The 23,972-nt window shown below is 45.2% G+C and overlaps 1 protein-coding gene across 2 annotated transcripts in view; it reads left to right on the plus strand.

The window, feature by feature from the left end:
• Window positions 1-23,972, plus strand: part of DPYSL3 (dihydropyrimidinase like 3) — a gene marked incomplete at both ends in the record, with an annotated part of 112,268 nt that overhangs the window by 70,298 nt on the left and 17,998 nt on the right. For both annotated transcript variants that reach the window (XM_079702502.1, XM_079702503.1), the window contains 6 exons: window positions 7,099-7,187; window positions 11,717-11,901; window positions 14,364-14,528; window positions 16,802-16,863; window positions 17,764-17,844; window positions 21,795-21,863. In XM_079702502.1, the coding sequence (XP_079558628.1) occupies window positions 7,099-7,187; window positions 11,717-11,901; window positions 14,364-14,528; window positions 16,802-16,863; window positions 17,764-17,844; window positions 21,795-21,863 (651 nt within the window). The remainder of the gene's footprint in view (window positions 1-7,098; window positions 7,188-11,716; window positions 11,902-14,363; window positions 14,529-16,801; window positions 16,864-17,763; window positions 17,845-21,794; window positions 21,864-23,972) is intronic.

The raw sequence follows: 23,972 nt of genomic DNA on the forward strand, positions 1-23,972 counted from the left end.
CACCACCCCTCCACTCCCCGCCCCACCCTGACACTGGGTAATCTTCCTTTTAACAAAGGTAGCAGATCTGAGTTCATCCTTCAGGACCCTTTTGAGGGCAGAGAATGGAGCCAAAGTTTCATGAGGTTTTTATTGTATTCATTCCTAGGTTTACTGTCTATTTTTGGTAAGTGATACTGGCTTAGAATTTATGGGAGTGAGACAGTGTTTACTTTTAAAATATATTTATTTCAGGACAATATTAAGTAAATAACAGTACAGTTTGTACCAGGATCTGTCCAGTATCATGAAAATAGCACAATAGGGACCGAGGTTTGGGCTTCACAGGCCCAGCTGACCTTCCTGCTTGAGGCTGGAATGGCTTTGTGGCTCCTCTGTCCACCGCTGCGTCATCCCTCCCCTCCCCCTCCTCTGGCTCCCTGTCTGGTTATCCACTCGTGCTTATCCGTGTCTGGAACCCTGTTAAAGACTGGGAGAGTGTTATCGGGGGCTGGGATTAAGATGCCATCCATTTCCCCACTCCAGTCTGACCCAGGGCAGGGCACATGACTTGTCTGGCCCTTCGATAATTGCATCTTCAAAATGGTGAACATGAAGTTCTGGGGGCAAGAATGCGCACAGCTGGCTTTGATGTTCTAGTTCAGAAGAGGGAGCCGCCACCCTGCCCTGGTTAATCCTGCCCTTGGCTACTGCTTCCTCTGCATTACTGCTTTCCTACCTTGTGGTCTGTCCTTCCAGGGCCAAGCCAAACACATGAAAGAGACAACAGTGTTTGCCATTCATTATGCATTCTGCTCGGTGGGCTGTGCTTTGAAGGGAGTGCTCCCCCACTCTCCTCCCCACTCTCCTCCCCACCCACCCCCACCATTAGCCTCCATGGTGCACACTTGGTCATAAGTATGTTTGGGTGGTGAGAGAAAGGAGGGATGTTTTTGAGATTCATCTGTAGCAGTTCAGAGGTTGGTAACAGCCAGCCCTGTACAACTATGCCCGGTTTCAGTAAAGACTCAGAGCCAGGAAACTGCATTGCCCTTCAAGAAGTCTTATTTCCTCCCTGACCTTACTCGTTCTCTCCGTCGCCATGGCATGCTTGTCACTGAGGGGCCTGGAAACAGATCCATGCCTTGGGCAGGGAGGGTGAGTTTGGGGGCAGGTTTGAGACCTTGCCACCCACTCCGCATTCCTGCTGGAGGAGAGCAAGTAGATTGTTATCTGCTCATGGAGCCTTATTTCCAGCGGAAGAGTGACCTGGAGGGGCCGTGGGAACTTGTCCTGTGGGAGTGGGTTTAAAAGAAGAAGTCTTGGCTGACCTTGGCAGCTGGTGGCAGGAGCTGAGAACAGTTGCTGGGGGTTGGCTGGGGACTGGCGCCTCTGGAATTCCCTTTATGGCAAGGTCTGTTAGATTTTGATTAACAAAGTGTTAGTTCAGTTCTTCTAGAATATTTGTCAGAGGGCCATTGTACAGTGGCCAGTTATGATTGAAAGGAAGAATAATTATGATAGTAGCTCACATGTACTAAGCATCTATAAATTGCCAAGCAGAGTTCAACCCTTTACATATAGGAACCCCCATAATCCTAACCAGCACCCTGAGAGAAAGATATCATTGTCCCCCGTTTCACAGATGAAGTAACTGAAGCCCAGAGAGGTGAAGTCACTCTCCCAAACACAGGTAGTGTTCGTTGCACAATTCAAACTCATGCCTGTGCATCTCACCCATGGTTGCATATTTAACAGCAGAGGTGGGATGGAGAACTCTGGTCTCCTGAAAGCCTATTCAGTACCTTTTCCTAAATACCATGTTGAGGCAACCAGGACTATCTTAGAAAGCCTTTTCTCTGTCTTCTTTAAATGATGCTGCTTTGGGGAAGAAAAGCTACAAGATTTCATCTGTGTAGTCTATCCATCCTGTTGTATTCTTAAGCATGAGAGTGTTTTTAGGGAGTCAAATCTAATTACCCAGATGGGGAATTTATTTTAAATAACCACCTGCGCCTTCATCTGGACTTTGAAAGGCTCTTGAGTCCCCACTGAGGGTCAGAGTCTGTGCATTGTGATTTGAACACAGGTACTAAAAGATTTTATTGTGGAAGACTCCTTCTTCAGTTTATATTCTCTTTTTCTCTTCCTAGGATTATACTTTTTATTCTGAGCTGCTGGCATGTCTGCAGAGTATAGGACAGATGTGTCCTAAGTACTGTTCTGGGGCTGATTTTACTGACTGGGAAGAAATCCACGGAGGGCTCTGGGTTCTCTGGGAGGCATATTCTCATTAACTCAGACAGACGTGGTAATTTAAGTTCTTTACGTTGAAGACTAGGTGAGGAAAACTAAAATGGGAACCAGCATCTCCAACCAGCTTAAGTTCAAGATCCTGTCCTTGCATTTTCTATTCTAGTTTGAATCACAGCCATTCTTAACAGCATCCCTTGTTATAAGTTTATTTCCTCCCCCCTTCCCTCTCTTGCTCCCCTTGTCCCCTCTGTACCTCTGTCTTTTCTCACTCCCTTCCTTCCTTCTTTTCTTTGTTTCTCTCTGTCTCTTTTCTCTCCCATTTTCTCACAAACTCTTGATTTTTTATACTTGATTTTTCTAATCATTGTCATATCCTAGTGAAGGAAAAAGGGTTGGATTTCATCAAACTCCAAGGGCCTCTGCTATCCTGGATTGTCAATCAGATCCCTTTATAAACTGCATTAACACATTCAGGCCATAAGGGGCAGGTCTAATCCACTGATTTTATAAGTAGTGGCTTACAAGTGATTGGATTACTGAAGTTTCCTACCGCAGAGGAAGTCAGCCGTTCCTGCTCTGGAACTGTCAGATGCAGTGTCAAACAGAGAGGACAGCCCCGTCGGAAAGAGCCACTTGGCATATGGTTTAGGCACTATTGGTGCAGTGGCCTCAGGTGGAAAGCAGTTTGGTGCCAAGAGATGGGAGACCTGGATTTACTTCCAACTGGAACTAATCAATGCTGTCACTTGGAGAAAGTCATCTGTCTCTCTGTGTAGATCTCCTCATTGGGAAAATGAGGACAATAATCCCTCCCCAGTATGCTTCTTAATTTAAGGCATTTTATAAAAATTTAAAGTACTGTAAATAATGAGTGGAATAAATATAACTAATATTTATAGGTGTTTACTGTGTTAGATATTTTATATATACATGTACACACACACACACACACACACACACAGACACATACCTTTCCCCCTTCATCCACCTCATTTAATCCTGGCAGCCACCCTGAGAGGTGAGCTAGGTGTTTTATCCACTCTGAGCTAATAAAAAACTTGAGGTGCTGAGAGGTTAAGTCCTAACTCAAGACCACACACCTGGTTAAGTGGTCGGCCCGATTCTCCTAGTAGTGGGAGAACCCAGTGGAGCCCAAGCTTGGCAGCTGGCACACCTGGCACCCCGCTGGGCCGCAAGACCAGGCTGCACTCAGCCCTGGTGGCCGTGCAGGGCCCAAAACAGCCAGAGTCCTTGGCCTGGTGCTGCAGGCTCTGAAGAGCTTCATCTTGGGTTCCAAATACCCTCCGGACTATCCCTGTGTGCTCTACAAGTACCAGCATCCTTTATACCTATTAATGCATGAGAAACATTGGTCGGCTCCCATTTAGACCACTTTACCTCCTCGGGCGTCAGCTCTCAGGTTCCTGACCGCCTCAGCGACTGAGAACAGAGAGCAAAGAGCCCCTCAGAGCCACACTCACCTTTCTAACACCATCGAGGGTAACTTTTAACCAGAGCTGTCAGAGTTGTTCATCTTGTTGGCTTTGGGCCCCAGAATGTGTTACGGTCTAAGGCTGGTCCATGACTTCACAGACAAGCATGTTCCCTAACCAGGGAGGTCTGGTTTTATGTGGCCTGGGAGTGGTCAGTCGTTGTGCATCATTCTTCAATGCCAAGTCCAAGACTTGCCTTTCAGATGCTTCTGTGTCTGATGACTGTTTGCCTGGGTTGTCCTTTGTAGTGGATACCACATGCATGGAAAGAGTTAAAATTAATAAAGCAGTTTTATTAACCACTTTAATAAAAGTTCAGGGGACAAGCTGAAGACCCCCAGGAACAGCATGTGCTTGAGCTCTGTGAGTTGTGGTTTTGATATCTCTGCTCTACATGATAAAGACAATAATATTAATACTATAGTGCATAGAGCAGGGGTCTTGTTACTCCCATCTCTGAAACTTACACCAGGCCTACAGTTCATCTTTGTGCTCTGTTTAGGTTCCTGATGATTGAGTCAAGCTTATTTCACTAGCATTTGAACAGTTTTGAACGATACCATCTCAATGAGGTTAATTCCACTTGGGTCACCTCTTACTACACCCCTGATGTACAAGGGGCCTGAGATAGCTTTTTCCCTTTTGTTGATATTTGATGCTTATTGAAGGAAGTGATGATCCCCAGTGGCTCAGGACTGGATGCCCCCAGACAGGAGGATGGTCATATTTCATGGCTGGGCTCAGTTCAGGCAGTAACTGGCCCCTTTCCCTAACCCAGCTTACTTCAGCTCTTTGCTAGAAAGATAAAGAGCATCAGAAAAGCACTGAGCTGTGAGAGGGAACTCTTACAGTTACCAAGATTATTAGTAGTATGAAGCTCCTGCTGGAGAAGCTTTTGTTGCCTTCACAGACACACAAACTGTGTCTGGGGCAGTGGTTCCTGGTGCTGGTCTGTGACTTGGTGTGGGCTGGCTGATGGCTGCCTAACAGCCGTTTATAGGGCTTATAAAATGCATAGTTGTTGGCCTAGAGCAGGGCCTGGGAATCTGTATTTTTCTAATGTGCACCCTAGTTTGAGAAGCACAGTCCTAGGACTGCCTTCTATAATTTTGCAGTTACTGTTCAAGTGGTAGATTACAGTAGCCTTCAATTTAAATTTTTTTTCCTTAGAAGTCCAATATTCCGACCACTTCACATAACTTTCTGACTCAGATGGCCTTTTTATCATTCTGATATATAATACAACCTCCTGTGTCCCACCCTTCAGCCATTCATTTGACCAATATTTAACAGCTATCGAAGATGGGTATAAGGTAAAAAGATCAAGACACATAGTTCTAAGACTACAGGAGTCTTTGGTCTAGTCAGGAGACCGATGAACAGTAAACCAACCCTTGTAGAACAATTCATTGTTTCAGCTACAGTGGGAGCAGGTAGAATTTGCTGGAAAGTCAGGTAGTGCATCCTAGGGGAAAAACCCTTTGATTGAGGCTTGACAATGGAGAGGATGTTTGTCAGTGGTAGGTGAACATAAGAGAAGGCGGAGAGAACATCTTTGCAAAGGCTTAGTGGCCAGAGAGCCTGATAGGCGGCTAGAACTACATGTCTCTTAGTTTTGCCACCATATAAAATATGAGGCAACATGTGATAGAACCTAACAGTGGATGTACTGACAGAGGCCAGCTCCTGAGGGGCTTGGAGATCACATGTGGTAGTAGTTTGTATTTGACCTCATTAGCACATCTTCTTTGCCATATATGTAGGTTTTGTCTCCACACCTCATTGATCTGTATCTTTAAAAAATCCTTCCCCCTGACCATACAGTATGATGAAATTTCTTATTCTTACCCAATACCTTGGAAGCAGGAGAGAGTGAGTGGTAATTGGCTATATCCCCGCAGGAGCCCTAGCTTCAATTCTCATTTTCTGGCCCTGTTCACAGTCTTTGATTTCAGAAGCCAGAAGTCAGCCTGTCTGTGGGGCTTCCTTCCCCCTTTAAAGCTATGTTCTTTTTTGAAAGCCCTACCTCACCAGCATCATCTCATGCCATTTCCCTCCTTGATCCCTAAGCTTCCTCCACACTGATCTTTTTCAGGTTTTCAAAGAAACAAAACTTCTTCCTACCCCAGGGCCTTTGCACACACTGTTCCCTCTGCCTGCAGTTCTCCATCTAAATTGATCTTCCCTGAAAAGGCCTTTTCCAGCCTCTATTTAAACAAGCCCCACTCCCTTGTATTTTGTGACACTTGATACAATTTTACATTGTTTTACTTATTTTGATGACTTTATTTCTTTATTGCCAGACTTCCCCTTAAGTTCCATCCAGGCAGTGACCTTGATGGTGTGGCTCACTCACAATTGCATCCTCCCCACCTATTTAACAGTAAATATTAGATACTTATTTGCTGAGTGAGTGGATGTGTGAATAATGCATGGATGGATGGGTGGAGAGTTGAAGTCTGTATGTTGAATTCTTAACAAACTGCAGCCCACCATTGTTCTTCAGGTTGCAGTTCCACTCATCCAGGCTCCTAGGGATTCTCTTCTCCCCCGTGAACCCAACAAAGCTATGTCCATCCTTCATGCTGTGGTCTAAGCTCCATTCATTTAATGAAATCTGTGATCTCTAAAGCTGACAAGTGATTTGTGTCTCTCCTGACTTATAAATAAAATATATGTTTATAACCTCGGAGTGTATGTGCCTTGTTTCCAGTTGGATCACTTATCCAAACTTCATTTAAGTTATAATTTTTAAAAAGACGTTTCTCATAAGAAAGGAAATTTTTTTTCCACAAGAAAAGCAATAAAGAAATATGTTTCAGAGAATGTGAGAAATACTGAGTATAGTGAAGCAAATATGAATCCTGCATAATTTCTCCACCTTGAGTTATACATTCCACAACTTTGTGTGCACATGTATAAGTATCCTGAATTCTAAACATAACATGATCCCCCTGTCATATAAAGACTTTTAAAAGCCATTTCATTGTATGCCTGACCCTAAGTTCTGTTTTTGGGAATCACTATTGAGTGCCAACAGAATACCAGACAGAGTGCTAGGCACTGAGGTAGATGTTATCCCACTTTACATTATATAGTGCTTTCTGGAAAAAGGCAATATAAAGAGTAGCTACATTTCTGAGTGGCTATGATAGGTTGCAGAAATAAGAGGTGAAACTCCAGAATAATTTGAATAGGGTCAAATGAGAGAGACTGGATACCTAACAGAAAGACTGAGTGCACTGAGCACACAGATGTCTTAAGAAAATGGTTTCTGCTAAATCTCTAAAACAATGAATTGGGAGAACCTCGGCAGACCTCTCTTCTCTGAAATCCTGTGAGAATGACTCCTGTTTTCCTTCTTTTCTAGAGCGACCGTCTTCTGATCAAGGGAGGCAGGATCGTCAACGATGATCAATCCTTTTACGCTGATATTTACATGGAAGACGGCTTAATAAAGTAGGTATATAGTAGTACCCTTTGTTTTGTCTTTTGAACTTTCTTCGTTAGAGGCTCAGAAGGAAACTTGCTTCTTTTTTGCTTACTAGCCCATTGCTTCTGTGTGTTTCATTTCTCCTCCTTAAAAATGAGTTTTTATTTTAGCCCTTCAGTCTGGGTGCACATAATCCCTTAAAAATGGGAGCTAGCCTTAGTTCACTTGGATTACATGAATGAAATGAAAAATCTGAATTCAGTCACCCAAATGATGCTAAGGGCCCCTTTGGGCAAGCTGCATTGATGGGCACTCTATGTGTCTTGGAGAACTGGGAGATGTCACCACTGTCCTTAAGGTCACTGGAAAACGTCCACAAATTACAGCACCCTAAAAATATAAGGCCTAGTGTAATAGGTACCAAAGGAGTTCAAATGAAGATAAGTAATTTAGAAGTGCACAGGGAGGAGAAATCCCTTCAGAGGAAGGTTTTGAGATGGAGAGGGCATTTAAACTGAACCTTGACTTAGGTAGGACTTGGATAGGCAGAGCACAGATAGGACATACGTTTCAGGCAAGATTTCCAAATAGATACTTTAGGGATATATAATTACTTTACAAAATGGTTTGCTATTGGATGCCTGTAAGCAGCACAGCCAGGTAACCTTTATGTGTAGCTTCATAGTGACCTTTAAAAAAGGATTTGATTTACACATAGCCTTCATCACATAAAGCAGGGTACTTCCCCACATTGATAAGATATTGTATAAAACTGGTATATCCAACCCATCATATGAGCCATCCCTGGCCTCATTCAGTTTTATTTTTATCTTATTCAGCTTCATTGGCTAGCTTAAGATTCTGGTTATAGATTGCTTACTTATCTTTGGAAACTTGGCTTAGATACAACTTTCTGTAGGCCAACATTCCTTACCAGCCCCTAAATCTAGGCTAGCTTTCCCTTTGATGAGCTTTTAAAAACCCTGTGCTTTTATCAATCATAGCAATTCTGACACTGTTGGCCCTCTTAGAGCAAGGACCATATCTTATTCTTCTCCGTATCTGTAGCACTTAACCCAGTACTTAACACATAGAGACTTTTGTAAGAGCTACCTTTTATTGAGTATATAGTATGTGCCCGGCACTGCGTTAAATGTTTTACATGCCTTATCATTTAATCTGCCAGCAATCCTATGAAATGAGTACTCATTACGCCCTTTTCAGAGGAGGATAGAGGAGAAAGAGGAACAGAGAGTAAATAACTTGCTAAAGATCAACATATTAATCAATGCATTGAATGAATGGATGAATGAATGAATGGATGGATGAATGAATAAACAAATGCAAGAACGAAGATATTTGTGTTTGGTAGCCTTGCCAATTTGCGTAAATACTTTTTCATATTAGAAGTAGGAAAAATGGAATTGTTAGACAAGCCAACCAGTGTAAAACAGTACTTTCATCAAAATATGAGCCACGATTAATTCTACATTTTTCTCTTACTAAAACATTATTGTGTATAGTCCACTCTCTGGCGGAAGTGTGTTCCCTCATTTAGAGATTTTCAGAGTTGGAAAAAAATTTAGTACCTAATGCTTCTTCCTCATTCCAGAGCTCATGGCAGGCATCACTAATTGATCACAGAACTTTTCACAGTTGAGCCCTAAATACAGGCTCAGAACCCATCTTCACGCAGTGATTCAGGCACCTACTGCCATAGTTGAATATATAAACTGAGTCTTCTTTGCCATCTCTATTAAAATAGACTGGAAGGATGTTATAGAAGGAATTTAACCATCAGATGTGTGTGTTGGTGGTGGAAAAAAGGGTGTATAAACATGATCTTCATCCAGTCCTATAAAATGATATATCTCCAACAACGTCCTTAACTCACAAGGCATAGAAACAGAAATAATTTCCTCCAGTTATTACAGAATTGTCTCCTGTGAAGATTGATGGAGTGCCTGCTATGTGCAAAGAAGTTGTCTCAGGCACTGGACACGTACTGTGTCACATGCTATGGTAGATATCATTGGGACCCAAATCATCATGTGCTCTTCCCCCAGGGACCTGAGAGTCTTTTGGGGAAGTGACATGTCTGTACATGCAAAGCACATGACATCACCAGGTAATATCAATATCGAGTATTAAGTTAGTAGAACAGATGTGATCCAGAGGAAGGAGAGGGCTATGTGAGATTAAGATGGTTATTGATTATAATAGCTGATATTTACTGAATTTTCATGTGCCTAACTAACATGTTCTTTGGGCTTAACACAGATTAACATTTAATCTACACAACAGACCTATGGAGGAGGCACTTTTATTACATTTTACAGATGAAAAAATTGAGACATGGTGAGGTTAAGTAACTTGGCCGAAGTCATAACGCTAGTATTAGCAGATCCAAGATTGCAAATCCACATAGCCCACATCCAGGGCAGAGCCACACTCTTAATTATTAGACCTGGCTGTCAGTTGAAACTTGACCAAGGAGGGGAGATAGAAGCTAAGCCTTCAAGGATTAAGGGGACCTTGATTGGTTCAGTGGGGAAAAGGAGGGAAGGCTTTTCTTTTTCAGACTGGGTGTTATACCAGTTGTCAAAATTGGTAGAAGCATACATACATAGGCACAGCCAAGCCAGGCAACTCTTCATTGCCTTGGTTCTCAATTTCTCTTAGAGGTGAATCAGTGAGGGAGGGAAATGGGAACACATTGGCCAGTATCTGGACTAGAATGGAGTTACAATCAAGGCTGCATTTTTTCCACAGTGTGTTTTGAATTGTGGTGGCTCTGTGATGGCAGAGTGGTGATGTGGTAAGGGTGAACTCTTAGAGATGTCAGGAAGACTTAATTTTAGTTGTAGAACTTAGATTTTGCCAGGCAAGTGGTAGACTTCTTCCTACCCCAGGAGAGTGTCTTTCTTAGCTGCCTATGAACAAAAGCAGAAAGTATTCATGCCACTGGCAGTGGGGTACATGTGTCCCCAAGGTAGGAGAGGGCTCAGCGTAATGTAGAGCCTTAAGAATCATAAGTCTGGGGCTTCCCTGGTGGCGCAGTGGTTTAGAATCCGTCTGCCAATGCAGGGGACATGGGTTCGAACCCTGGTCCGGGAAGATCCCACATGCCGTGGAGCAACTAAGCCCGTGCGCCACAACTACTGAGCCTGTGTGCCACAACTACTGAAGCCTGTGCGCATAGAGCCCATTCTCTGCAACAAGAGAAGCCACTGCAATGAGAAGCCTGCGCACTGCAACGAAGAGTAGCCCCCGCTCACCACAGCTAGAGAAAGTCTGCAAGCAGCAATGAAGACCCAATGCAGCCAAAAATAAAATGAATAAAATAGGTTTAGTAAAAAAAAAAAAGAATCATAAGCCTACCTGGAATTAACTGGATGTTTCAATCAAGAATGTGAACTAAGCAACATAGATGGTCTATGTGGTTACATTTGTATTTGCCATTTGTCTTGTGTAGTGTGCCCTTGGCATGCTTATTGGCTTCCTTCCCACCCCAGTCTCCCCCTCTCTGTGTCCCTGGGATGCTCTGAAGCTTCTTGGGTGAAGCTGTGTCTGGTGGAGGTTGTCATAATCACCTTCCTTGTCTTGAAACTTCTACTGAGATGCTGACCATACAAAAGCAGCTGGTGTAGGTATCTGCATCTTTGGCTTCCTCTTTGAGAATCTGCCATCAGCTGTGATTGACAGATAAACTAACAGGGAAGGACGGAATTGAGAGTGAAGTCTGAGTGGTGAAATGCCCTAGACAGATTCCATTTGTTATTAGGAGCACAGATGAACCCATTTAGAGGATAGCAAAGTTCACACACCTATTCTTTAAAATGATCCTTTACCTCCTTCAGTCTCTCCTAACAGTTCATTATTTTACAGCCATTCGGTCCTTCTGCAGATGTTCTTCCTTACCTTTAAATAAAGAACAAAATGAAAAGGATAATAAAAACACTTATTAAAAAATATTTATTACGCACCCTATATTCTAGACATGGTTAAACCACTGGGGTTACAGTACTAAGCCAGGACACACGGTCCTACCAAACAGCATATCAGATTGTTTTGTGTCTATAAAAGAATTGTTTTCTGGATGGACCTAGAGATGATCATACTAAGTGAAGTAAGCTAAAGACAAATATCTTATGATATCACTTGTATGTGGTATCTAAAACATGATACAAATGAACCTATTTACAAAACAGAAACAAACTCACAGACATAGAAAACAAACTTATGGTTACCGAAGGGGAAAGCGGGGTGGGGATAAATTAGGAATTTGGGGTTAACAGATACACACTACTATATATAAAATAAACAACAGGGTCCTACTGTATAACACAGGGAACTATATTCAATGTCTTGTAATAAAAAAATGTTTTCTGTTATGGATACCTGTCTTTATTTGTTTCTAGATTGCTAAACTTGTGAATCACTTGGAAAAGACTACTTTGATAAACATAAGTTACAACATTTCAAATCCTTATAATACTATGTTTATCTTGGAAGTCGTTCTTTTAAATTGCTGGTTGTTTCCCTGTCTCACCAGGCAAATTGGAGACAATCTGATTGTCCCTGGAGGGGTGAAGACCATTGAGGCCAATGGGAAAATGGTGATCCCTGGAGGCATCGATGTCCACACTCACTTCCAGATGCCCTACAAGGGAATGACCACAGTGGATGACTTCTTCCAAGGGACCAAGGCTGCCTTAGCGGGGGGCACCACCATGATCAGTAAGTCCCCCGACTTTACACATTTGTGTAAAGCGTGCGAGGGGTCCTAGGGAGTGAGTTTAACTAACATGTTAACTGCAGTGGTCTCTGTTGGTAACTCGTACACTTCCCTCAATTCAGTTTTTAGACTTTCTGCCTGATGAGACCTGAGAAAAGCTGGTTATAGTGAGGACATTGGCAGCTCCTGTAACCGCATAGAGGAGATTCAGGAGGTTCATGACCTTGAAAGCAGCTGTTTTCTCTGTCTGCCTTAGAGCAGGGGCCCTGTATACCATGGGTGGGGAATCAGCACTTATCATCTCTGGACCAGTCTCTGTGGAAAGTGGACTTAAAAAGTTGTGGATCGTGGGCAAAAAGAGATTTCAGGACTTGCAACTTGGGTCTGAGGCAGCACGGGCGGAGAGTACAGGCAGAGCAGTGAGAATGGGGCTGAGAAGCATCCCAGAGAGAATGATAATGAGACTTGCAGTTCTTGAGAACTTAGGAGGCTTCACTGGTGGTTAGTGTTATTTGGTCTGTGCTGTATTTTGACCAATTCATATCTTTAAGATTGGGCAAGCTGGGAGGTTGTTTCTCTTGTTTTGTTTTGTTTTTCTGGTGACTTTTGCAATTCCAAAGAAACCTAGGGAGTTGAATGCCAGGATTACTGAGCAGATAGCATTCCAGGGCACTCCTTCCTAAGCCAAAGGAATCCCAGTGAATTGGCTCCCGCCCCAGCCCTGGCCCCCAACTTGGTCAGCAAGAGCACTGTTTACCACGGTATACATCCACTTAAGAACTCAGTACAGCTTGAGCTGTAGACTTATGCACTGTCTTTTGCTTCCTTTCAGCGGGAGCAGTAGCAGGGTTCAGCTTCAGCTAGTTGGGTGTGGGAACCCAGGAAAATTGTGTCAGGGCCATAAAAGGTGCAATTCTGGGAGACCAAAGCCTTTCTTCAGCCAAAGGGAGGAAGCCAGCTGACTTCTCGGCAGCTGCCTGCCCACGAAGGCCCTGGTGTGGGTCCAAGCATCAGTAACATAGCTCCATGCCTTTGCTTTCCGATAAGTGCACTTAGGCTGCCTGTGCTAGAAGGCTGAGGAAATGAGTGATGTTGGCCTGGCTTTCTGCCATCTTGCCGAGGAGCTGGACCTGTTCAGAATCCTGGACATATGCATTAGGCTCGGGCTTCTGCATTAGGGAAGGAGCTCCACGTGAGAAGAGAGGAAAGCATACAAGAACGACAGAAGTGTACATGTCCTTTGTAGGTAATTTAAAAACCCTAGGTATGCAGAAAAGAAAAAACCCCCATAAATCTCACTTCACTGTCACAGTTTGGCTATATTTTTTTTTCTATTTAACAAAAAGGATTGTAATAACCATACTGTGCTTTAGCCTTCTATTTTCACTAATTAATATGTCATGTATATCTTTCCATTCATTTATTTTTATTGTACCAAATTTTAAATGGACTCCTGACATCCCGTTTTATGAAGGTATCACAATTTATGTATTTAACTAAACTTCCCTATTGTAAGACTTTGTTCCCAGTTTTTCACTTACATCAATATATAAATAGTGGCAAACGTCTTGAGAACCCAGATTTTGCATATAGCCATGTTTATTTCCTTAGGGATAATTCTTAGGCATAGGAATAATTGTTGTATGAAAAATGTCATGGTTTTTGATATACATTTCAAAATTGTTCTTAGGAAAGTTGTACCAATTCATACTTTCTCTCGACTGCCATGGGGAACTATGAAAAACTCTAATTTTTGCCTTAACCTCACCAATGTTATTGGTGTAAATCTTATTCTTTTTAAAAGTATTATCCACCATTGCAGGTACTGCAAGAGTAGGTTTTGGCCTCAAAGAAACCATATTCTTGACAAAAAGTTTGCATGGAAATAATATCTGTGGGCCAAGCGTCAAGTTCACTTAACTGATACCAGGTCTTTCCTACGGCTATAAGCACGAGCATTCATTCTCTTGTGCCCAGACATAACTTTAAAGCCCCTCCTTCTGCCCAGAGAAGGGAGTCCAACTTTGATCACCAGCAGTGACTCCTGTAATACTGGTAATAATGGCACACAGTAGGCGCTCATCAATTGATAGCTAACATTTATGGAGCACTTACTATGTGCCAGGCACCAGGTGAAGCACTTTCCATGCATTTTCCCATTTAATCCCTTAACAGACTTAGAGGGGAGGCAGTGTTACCCCTGTCCCCAACCCCACTTGGTGCCCATTTTAAGAATGAGAAAATTAAGGTTTAGAGAAGCTAGTAATTTGCCCAAGATCCCATAGCTAAGTGACAGCTGAATCATCAGCAACCTTGAAACCACCCGGGAACCCTTTCTAAGGTTAATCCTATGCTCAAGAAATAGAGACTTTGCTGTCGTAGCTAAGCGAGCAAGAGCAGACCTGTACAGAGGGGACCAAAGGCTGTGTCGATGAGTCGCCCATGCGGGGCCTCTGTTGTTCAGTTGACCACGTGGTGCCCGAGCCCGAGTCCAGCCTGACGGAGGCCTATGAGAAGTGGCGGGAGTGGGCCGATGGCAAGAGCTGCTGTGACTACTCCTTACACGTGGACATTACCCACTGGAATGACAGCGTCAAGCAGGAAGTACAGAGCCTTATCAAGGACAAAGGTGAGCCCGGAGGTGCCTTCCTCCCTTCCCCCTTGCCTGTCCTTCCCATACTGTCCACTCATTTAGTCGCTTCTCCTTGCTGGACCCTGGAACCCTGAGTATGAATGCCAGATACAGGGGTACCACTATGGACCAGGCACTTTATGCCATCTTACTTATTCCGTACAGGATCCCCATGAGATAGGGATTATTATCCTTACTCTGCAGTTGGAGAACCCGAGGCTCAGAATAAGTAGCCCAAGATCATAGAATCTGTAAGCAGTAGATCTACCCAAAGCCTGTGCTCTGTACCTCCGTGCAATACTGCCCGTTGTACAGAGGAAGAAACTGAGGTCAGGAGAGGTTGACGTCTTACATAAGGTCATACAGCTAGTACATATGAGATTAGGAATGTTTAACCTCTATCATTGTGATTCCAAAGGTCCAGCCATTGCTATTATATAACAATAGCATCCTCGGAAAAGGCTAAGATGTTTCTGGGAGCAAAGATGTATTCGTACTCCAGATAGGAGCTTAGGGCCTGAAAGTTGTGTGTGCCTGTGCATGTGTGTGTGTGCGTGTGTGTGTATCTGCATGTGTCTGTGTCCTCTCTATGAGTCCAAGATTTAGGTTCCCATTGACTTAGATTCTTCTGTGTTTACTTCTTTCTGTGTTCTGATGGTCAAGTATTTCACACACGCACCACCCCCTCTACATGCACGCAGACGTGTGACATGCTCCACATACGAGGGGGGCCTGGAGGACTTAGGGGAGTATGAGGAATGGCCTCTGCCAGTATCCATGGCAAAAGGAAGCAGGCTGGTGCCGAGCATTAGGATAAATGCCGCAAGATGCAGAATATTGTTATAATAGTAACAATAGTGCTACGATACTAGTACTAATAATATTATTATAATTATTATTATACGAATTTTATAATACTTTTATCAATGAGCAGTCTCGATGCAAAGGCCAGGAGTGCAGTGGAAGGCGGCGTGCTCGGGGTTCGGGGGAGGGGATGCCCTCCCAGAGGACGAGCTCGCCTTTGCATCCCCCCTCACCCCACAAGCTCTGCCCAGTTCTCACTGTCTGATACAGAGGGTGAGATTAACCCCTCCCTTTTTTTGTTTTGGCCGCACAGCGCAGCTTGCGGGATCTTAGTTCCCACACCAGGGATCGAACCCGCGCCCCCTGCAGTGGAAGCGTGGAGTCTTAACCACTGGGCCGCCAGGGAAGTCTCCTGCCTCCCTTCTTTCTGTGTCTCCTTTCACACTGCATCTCAATTAGGTAGAAAAGTGAACGGCTTTAACACCCACTTCCCTTCCGAAGGGCCTGAGTCATACCACGGATGACCCAGAGGCTTGTGGGAAGGGTTGTGTTGGGAAAAACTGCCCTGAGTTGCACCATTCTGGGTAGGGAAGGCCCCAGATTACAGTCCACTTTTGGCCTGGAGTACTGTGGGCTGAGCTGGCCCTAATGGCTGGAGAACAAAATTACCCTCCTTTCCTCTAAATGACTCTCTGTCCCCCAGTCCCCCCTATTTCTGTAAATTACTCTATCAATAGTGTATCTGGGGGGAGAAATTAAATGGCTCTTTCCTTGTAATGCTGATGACTTAGATATTTAAGCCCAAGGTGAACCTTGACTTCTCTGCATTAGCTCTGTTACTTCCCCTAGGACAGGCTCTAGATCTTAGTTCTCTCTCAGACCCAACACCTTGCCCAGGCCTGGTGGAGAGCAGGCACTCACAAAGAGCAAAATAAACTGCTCCCAGGAGATCAACCACGTGCTGGTGCTAAGAGTTCTGCATGTGTTGTCTCTTTTAAAGTTTCCAACCACCTTAGGAAGCAGGATGGTGTTATTTTTCCATTTTATAGATGAGGAAACCGAGGCTCAAGGGGTTAGGTTTTCCAAGCTTGCTGACCCAGCACATGGTGCCACTCCTAGCCTGTGTACACAGCGAGTGTGCTGCAGTGATTCATGACACTGTATCCTGCCTTGAGCAGTGTCGAGGCTTGTTGGCCCTCTGGGCTGGGAACAGTGGAGCGGGAGGCAGGAAGGAGCTGCAGAAGAAGAGACCATTCTGCTGTGATGTCATAGGAATCATCAATTTTACAGGGTAGAGGAGGAAATAGAAAAATGCCCTTGGAGAATGGGACGCATCTGCTTTGCATTGGGCAGGGGCCTGTGATGCCCTCGGGGCCCAGGGGAGTGTCACAGTGGGAGCACAGGATGCAGCAGGGTCGTGATAATGCTGTCTTCCTCCTGTCTTCCCTCTCATCCCTCTCTTGCAGGGGTGAACTCCTTCATGGTTTACATGGCTTATAAGGATTTGTATCAAGTATCGAACACAGAGGTAATAACCCATCACTGTGTGGTTTGGGGTCTCTGGATGGCTTTCCTATGGTTGCCGGTGACCTTGGCTCTTTGCACATGAGTTACTGTGGTCAGTGTGGGAGACTGCTGGGCAAGAGAGCTTCCTGAAGTCCTCGCCGTCCACGCTACATTTTAAATAAGGTAACGGGCAGGGTGCCCGGGGCAAGGCAGACGGAGCTAAAATTTCCACTGGCAGCAGCTTTCTCAAAAGGACAAGAGGAAGGGCGTGTCTAAATCTCCCATCTACCAAACAAACTCTACACCCCTCGGGAACTCAGGGGAAGTGTAAGTGCTCAGCCCTGTGGGATTAAGGAGGGCTGTCTGCTCTTTGGGGTAATCATACCAGCTTGCCTCTGACTCTCTCCGAAATGCATGGGGTGTGCTTGTTTTAGACAAATCTCAGCTTCTCAGAAGAAATACAGAAAATGAATTCCCATACCACCTGGCAAGGAGATGAAGGGTGGTCTGCCTTCAGGGTCTAAGAGATAGAGGTTTCAGCTTTTGAGTTAGTTTCTGGCCAGGTTGCAGTGCCTTTCAGGAGTGTTAAGAAGGATTCTGAAGCTCTGAGTTCAGTGGGAAGTAATTCCATTTAAAGTGTGTGAAGGAGGCAGAGTAGGGGGGTTAGTATCACTCTGTGAGATGTGTGCCCTATCTGCCTAGGAGACATGCTGGGTTCCTTATATAGACAGTTTCCTAGAGTTCCTTTGGATTAGCGCTCCTCTTTGGTTGTGCATGTTTTAGTGTGTATTTCTGCCCTAGTCACTTATTTCCTCTAGTTCATCCCATTTATTTTAGCTCTGGCCCTAGTCGTTGGCCCTTGCATGAGATTGCTAAAAGCATTGGGTCTTGTGAACGTGACAAAGACTCATTTCTGTTTCAGCTGTATGAGATCTTCACCTGTCTGGGAGAGCTGGGAGCCATCGCTCAGGTGCACGCTGAGAATGGGGATATCATTGCCCAGGTAACACAGTGCAGCTCCCTGCAGTACACTTCCTGCTTGGGCTAGGGTCTGCCTCCCATTTATTTTCTAATTTCTTCAGTGTTGCCAGAGCTCTCAATATGTGCCAGGCACCTCATGAGTACTCTGCTAAGAACAGAACCTGCCCTCAAGGACCTCACAGTCTAGGAGGAGGAATTATGAGGGCAAATAGACAAGCGAGGGAGAAAGCAGAAGATGCTGGAAAGCAGGGAGCCGTCTGGCCATTCTGGGGAATCAGAAAAGGCATCCTGGCAGAGGAGGTTTTCAAACTGGGCCATTTAGTGGGAGAGCATCGCTGATTCTGTTTTGAAAATGAGTCCAAGGTACGCGTCATGCTCAGTCCTAAAGAAAAACTCTAAGACAGCATTTTTCAGAAGCTGGAAATCTGATCCAGGACTGCGGAACTCACGGCCTTAGATAATAAAGAATTCAGGTCTTGTGGGGATCAGACATCCCACTGATTTCCTAGGAATCATATTGAGAAACCTGAGGAAAGAGTGATGAAAGCAAGGGCCCCAAGGTCCAAATTGATCATTTGTAAGGAAGCAGACAGCACTTCTCTCTCCATCTCCTGGGTTGCTTAATGGGCTAGATGCACAGATGTGTCTTCGCCAGGGTTTTGTTGATCTCAGAAGCGTTCTGGATTGGCTTCCGCTAGGAGGCAGCAGCCAGCAAACAGTGTCAGCGCTCTTAGTCCGTTTGATAACATTAACAGCAAGAAACCATTATTCATTCTTTTAAGAGTATTTCCTGAGTGCTTTGTGCCAGGCACTAGGCTATAGCGGGGAGCCGAAACAGATGCATTCCAGAGCTCTCGAGTACTCGGGCTGTGCTTTAGAAGTTGTCCAGGACGTGGCGAATGTGGTCGGCAGGGGTGTGGGAACATATTGAGGCCGACCCTCACCTCAGACCCGTCAGCTTCTAACAGCAGGTCCCACCTGGGGAGCGCTTCCCACCATGTGCCAGGCCCTAGTCAGGGCTCTCGTATGTTCCCATTTAATCTTCGCCCAAGCCTTTCAAGATGGCGCCCACCCTCCTCCCTGGTTTTTTTTTTTTGTGGTACACGGGACTCTCACTGTTGTGGCCTCTCCGGTTGCGGAGCACAGGCTCCGGACGCGCAGGCTCAGCGGCTCCGCGGCATGTGGGATCTTCCCCGACCGGGGCACGAACCTGCGTCCCCTGCATCGGCAGGTGGACTCTCAACCACTGCGCCACCAGGGAAGCCCCTCCCTGTTTCATACATGAGAACACTGAGGCTCTGAAGGATGAGGTCACTGGCCCAGGGGTCACAGCCAGCAACTGGGAGAACACAATCTTAGCTTCTCACGGGATGTGCCTCAGTGGGCATCTTTACCCAGAGATAGTGGAGAAGGGTCCTTCTCCACCAGTCCAGCCGCAGGCTCCCGGAGAGGCAGCGCCCCGGCTGTGCAGGCTCCAGCTGTTAGGATTTCAGACTCTCAGGGCTGTCTCTCTAGCGGAGGAGGTGAGTTAAGTGTGCAGTTTCCACTCCCTTATGACCGAGGAGGTTAATTAGTCAGGCCCCTGACAGCCTTCTCCCACATCCCCCGCACACCCAGATAATGAAGTCATTTTCCGAAGAGGCTCCAGATGCCTTGCTCCCATGGGAGGCATCCTGGTGGTGGTGGAGCTGTCTCTCCTCCCCATTCTCAAGCTTTCAGTGCAGCAGCCAGACGCCCCAGCCCTCCCTCCAGATGCCCTAGCAATCAGACTCCCTGCGTCTTCATCCTAGCCTCTGTGGAGGCAGACGGGCTCCGACTCACAGCCCCTTTCCAGCTTCCTTTTGAGGCTTCATAGCACAGAAGTGTGTCTGCTTCCGCACCGCCTCCCCGCCTCCGCCCCACCTTGGGAAGATCTGTTCCCGGTCAGGAAAAGAATAAGGGCGTTTTTCCATTTGGATGAGTTTCGTGTATGTGTTTATTAAATTCAGCTCAAGCTGAAAGATCTTATCACGTTGTTTAAATGAAGGCAGCTGCTATACTCGGAGTTTTTGCTACACTTTATGCAAAGTGACTAAAGAGCAAGAAGAAATATTTTCTAAGGGTACCAACAAGGGACATTTTCAAAAGTTTCAAGCTGGCAGGGCAGTCGGAGAGTATAGCGTCTTTAGCCCTTCATCCAACAAATATCTACTGAGTGCTTACTATGTGCCAAACCTTGGAGGGGGAAGGTGAAAAAGACAGGGTCCCTTTCCTCATGGAGCAACGAAAACTGTGACATAATTACAGCAGCGATCGGTGCCTCTAGGTGCCCACACCTCCCCCACCCATGTCAGGTGGCATCCATGGGTCTTTACATGTTATTCTTAACCTTCCAGCTATAGGGACACCGTGGCTTTGCGAATAGGCCATCCCAACGTGAGCAGTGCACTAGAATCACCCGTGGAGCTTAAGGAACGATCCCTGGGATTCTCCGAGTTCCGGAGATCCAGATTCGGGAGGTCATAGGAGAGCTCAGTCAGGTGTATTATGGAAAAGTTGCCCTGGTGATTGGAATGTGCTCAGAGACCATTGTTCGAGCGAGTTTCATCCTGTGCGTTGTCCCAGCACTTTTGGACCAGATAGGAAGGAGAGTGTCTTGTAAGATGGAAGATGCTTTAGTTGGACACCTCAACCCTTGTGTGACTTCACGAGGCAGTTCAGAGTCAAAAGTCACCAGAGTTTGGAAGAAATTGTATTTAATCTAAGCTTTGATACATGGAACAGGAAGAATGAAAAGTGGAGGTACTTGCTGGAAGTATCAGCCTCTGTCTGACCTTTGGTCCAGTTCTGTTGAGCTAGAGGCAGTGACCATTTTACTTCTCGTGGCTGCTGATAGCATATGCATCTTCCTTCCTCCTCCTCTTTAAAAAATGTACGTGAATAAAAAAAAAAAACAACAAAAAAAGAGTTCTTCTTTTCCAGGGCGAAGGGATCCCTTCCTTTTTAAGCATCTCATAGTTTCCAGGTGAGACAAAGCCTCCTTCAGCTCACTCCCTCCTTCATCTCCTGTGTCACCAGCGTGAGGTTCCTAGGAACTGGCCTCAGTGCTTGAGCGTGAATGCCTGCAAAACTGCAGATCTGCTGCTGAGGATTTGTGCCAGTTCCGATTAGCCCAGCCTCCTGCTTCCAGAAGGCTGGCCGGGTCTGAGGAAGTTAGCCATCAGCTATGAGGGGTAGAGAGCTCTGCCACATCCACAGCCTAGGTAAATAGAATTTGACCAAAAGGCTAAGTCAGATAATGGTGTTTAGAGGCATGATTTAGTCTGGTGAAATTCTGAATCTGCTTATTATAGCCGAACATTTAAAGCATGAGAAAGCCCGAGGGGCTTATTAAAATACAGAATCCTAGAATTTATCTCATATATTCTGATTTGGTAGACCTGGGTAAAGCTAGACATCTGCACTTTTACAAAAGCAACTCAGCAGATTCTGATGCAGGTGGTGGATGGAGCAGACTTTGAGAAACAGAGCAGGAAACTGTAAGCTCCATGAAGTTAATTCAAGTACTTAACCTGGAGCCTCTCCCGGAGCAGGTACTCAATACATTTTGTTGAATGAATGGGTTTCAAAATGCATGAATGAATAAACAAATGAGTTAAGCCAGTGTCCTTTCAGAGATGTCTGCATCTGAAAGAAATGAAGAATAAGTGAGCTGGTGCGACTTTTGACGTGTAATGGAGAAAAAACTTGATACTTTGACAGACTGTTGTCCTTTTAATAAAAAAAGCCACCCTTAAAGGCTCTTTTCTTCTTTTATTTAAGACTACCCTATTTTGCAATTCCAGATACAGAATTAACAAATTTGTTCAACATCCCCATTTGATTCTTTTTTTCCCCTTGAACACATCTTTAGATTAGAATATACCAGCCTAACTTTTTCAAACCTTGGTTGAGCTCATATAAAAACTCTTCTCTATTCTTTTCTCATTCTAGGAGCAAACCCGGATGTTGGAAATGGGGATAACCGGCCCAGAAGGCCATGTACTGAGCAGACCAGAGGAGGTAATTTTCAGGAGGATGTGGTAGGGGGGAGGGGTGGAGGGAGAGAAGCAGTAGCAATGGGGGCTCTTTTTTTTTAGCCTCATCTTCAGGGAGACTGGTCATCGCAGCAGCCTGGTTTATGGCCTGCTGTCCATTTTACATTGTAGTGTTTGCGTTCAGCTCCCCCTCTGTTGGCACACACGCATAAGGTGTGTGAACAAACATCTCTGAAAGGTGGTGGGACTCTGTGAATACCAGACAGAAACTGGAACATTTCTTCCAAAGACCACATCTGACTGACCCAACTCAAGGCCCCTGAGGAGATTAGAAAGGAGTGGAAAGGGAGTGTTTACTTCTGGCCCCTAATCTCTCTAAAGACAATACAAGTCGGAGGGCGTTGCACAGTTACTCAGTAGGACTGGTAAATATCTAAATCCTTTCTTAATCATGTGAATCTCAGACGTTTCCACTATTCCTTTATTCCATATTATGAGTCCTGCACAATACCAGCCATGTCGACAGGGGGCCGAATGGGTTTGCCGTAGACATTATATCTATTGATTTGTGTATGGTGATGAGGACATCCAGGTATGTTTTTCCCATGTGTAAGATGAATGCTGATTAGCATCAGTGCTTAGGAGCTAAAGAGCCAACGAATGGTAACTAGTGGCTGATTCCACGTCTCTGGGCTGTCAGCAACTTCAGCTGCTGGCACAGGCCCAGAGCTGGGAATGGGCTGCCCATATGGCCGAGAGCACATTGGCTTTGGGAGATCAGCCTGGGTCTGGCACCTGCAGCAAATTCCAGGCCCTCCATGTCAACAAAGCAAATCCTTTCCTGTTGTATCATCCCAAGCTCCAACAGGTAGAAGAAGGAGCCAGAACCAGAAATCACAGTATTCCCGTTGGCCATCTCTGTTAGGATCTTTTTAAAAAAGAAAACGTAGCACACATAGAGAAAACTGTTCCTATCATAAAGGAATGGATTTTCCCAAACTGAACACACTTGTGTAACTAGTACCCAGTTGGAGAAACAAAGCATTATTAGCACCCTAGAAGCTCCATTGTGTTTAAGGATATTTTTGTTGCCAGTTGAAATAATTTATAATTGCGTGATCAAGGTTACAGTCACAGCCCTCTGGAAAAGTCGGTCTCCTTAATACCAGGTCCCTTCTTTGGAGTATTTGCCTATACCCAGTACTATGCTCATTGCATTTAATGGAGATAACGGTTATCCTTGCCCCAGTCCGGGTATTATCATAACATAAAGAAGCAGGAGCTCAGAGAGATTAAGCCATTAAGCTGGCCATCACGTTTGAAGGACTGGAAAATTGTTTACCCTGTGTGAGTAGGCCAGGCTGATCAGCACTGTTTGTGAAACTTTTCTCCAATGCTGTTCACTGTGGAGAAGTCCTGGCAAGATCGATTTCTGCAGCAGCAGCCAGGGGATTTCTGAGCAGAGTCTATTTTTGTTCCTTGGTTTGTTTTTCCAAACCCCCCCGCCCCCCCACTCTCCTCCGTGTTCCCATCTCCTTTTTAGTAAAAAGCCTCTCAGCTGCAGATCTCGACAACACTGGAAGCCCTTTTGGGTGAAGTTGGAGGGTGATGTAACCTTCCAAAGATAGTCATATTGTCAAGGTGCTGAAAACCCTGCGGTGCTTGGAGAGGGGGGATGAGATCAAAGGGGCTGGGACTGCAGCCGTGGAGGAGCTGGAGTGGTCAGCACAGGCACGAAGAAGGAGGGCACAGGAGGGGCAGCCCCTCTTCAGTTCAAAGCGCATCTACATAGCATCTGGAGTAATGCTGTCCAGAGAGCTGAAGCCGAGGCTCGGAGACAGCCATTCTGACGTCTGGGTGCTTCAGGAACGTGGCCACATTCACCTGTGCTTGGGGCTCCAGGATCTTGATCTCACCACGTGGAACCAAGTGCAGCTTGGGGGATGCTAGCTGGACCAGCCAAGTTCTTAGAGTCTTCCTCCTAAGTCACACCCACCAAGGGCAGTGACTGGTTTGCGTTATACAAACATTAGGCATGTATCTGCAAGCTATTTTTGATATTTTTTAAAGTGTTGGGTTGCATGGCTAACCAGAGGGTCATATCCATCCAAAAAGGAGCTGTTGCTGATTGAAA

Source organism: Hyperoodon ampullatus (genome assembly GCF_949752795.1).
Source record: "Hyperoodon ampullatus genome assembly, chromosome: 4".
Taxonomy (NCBI): Eukaryota; Metazoa; Chordata; class Mammalia; order Artiodactyla; family Ziphiidae; genus Hyperoodon; species Hyperoodon ampullatus.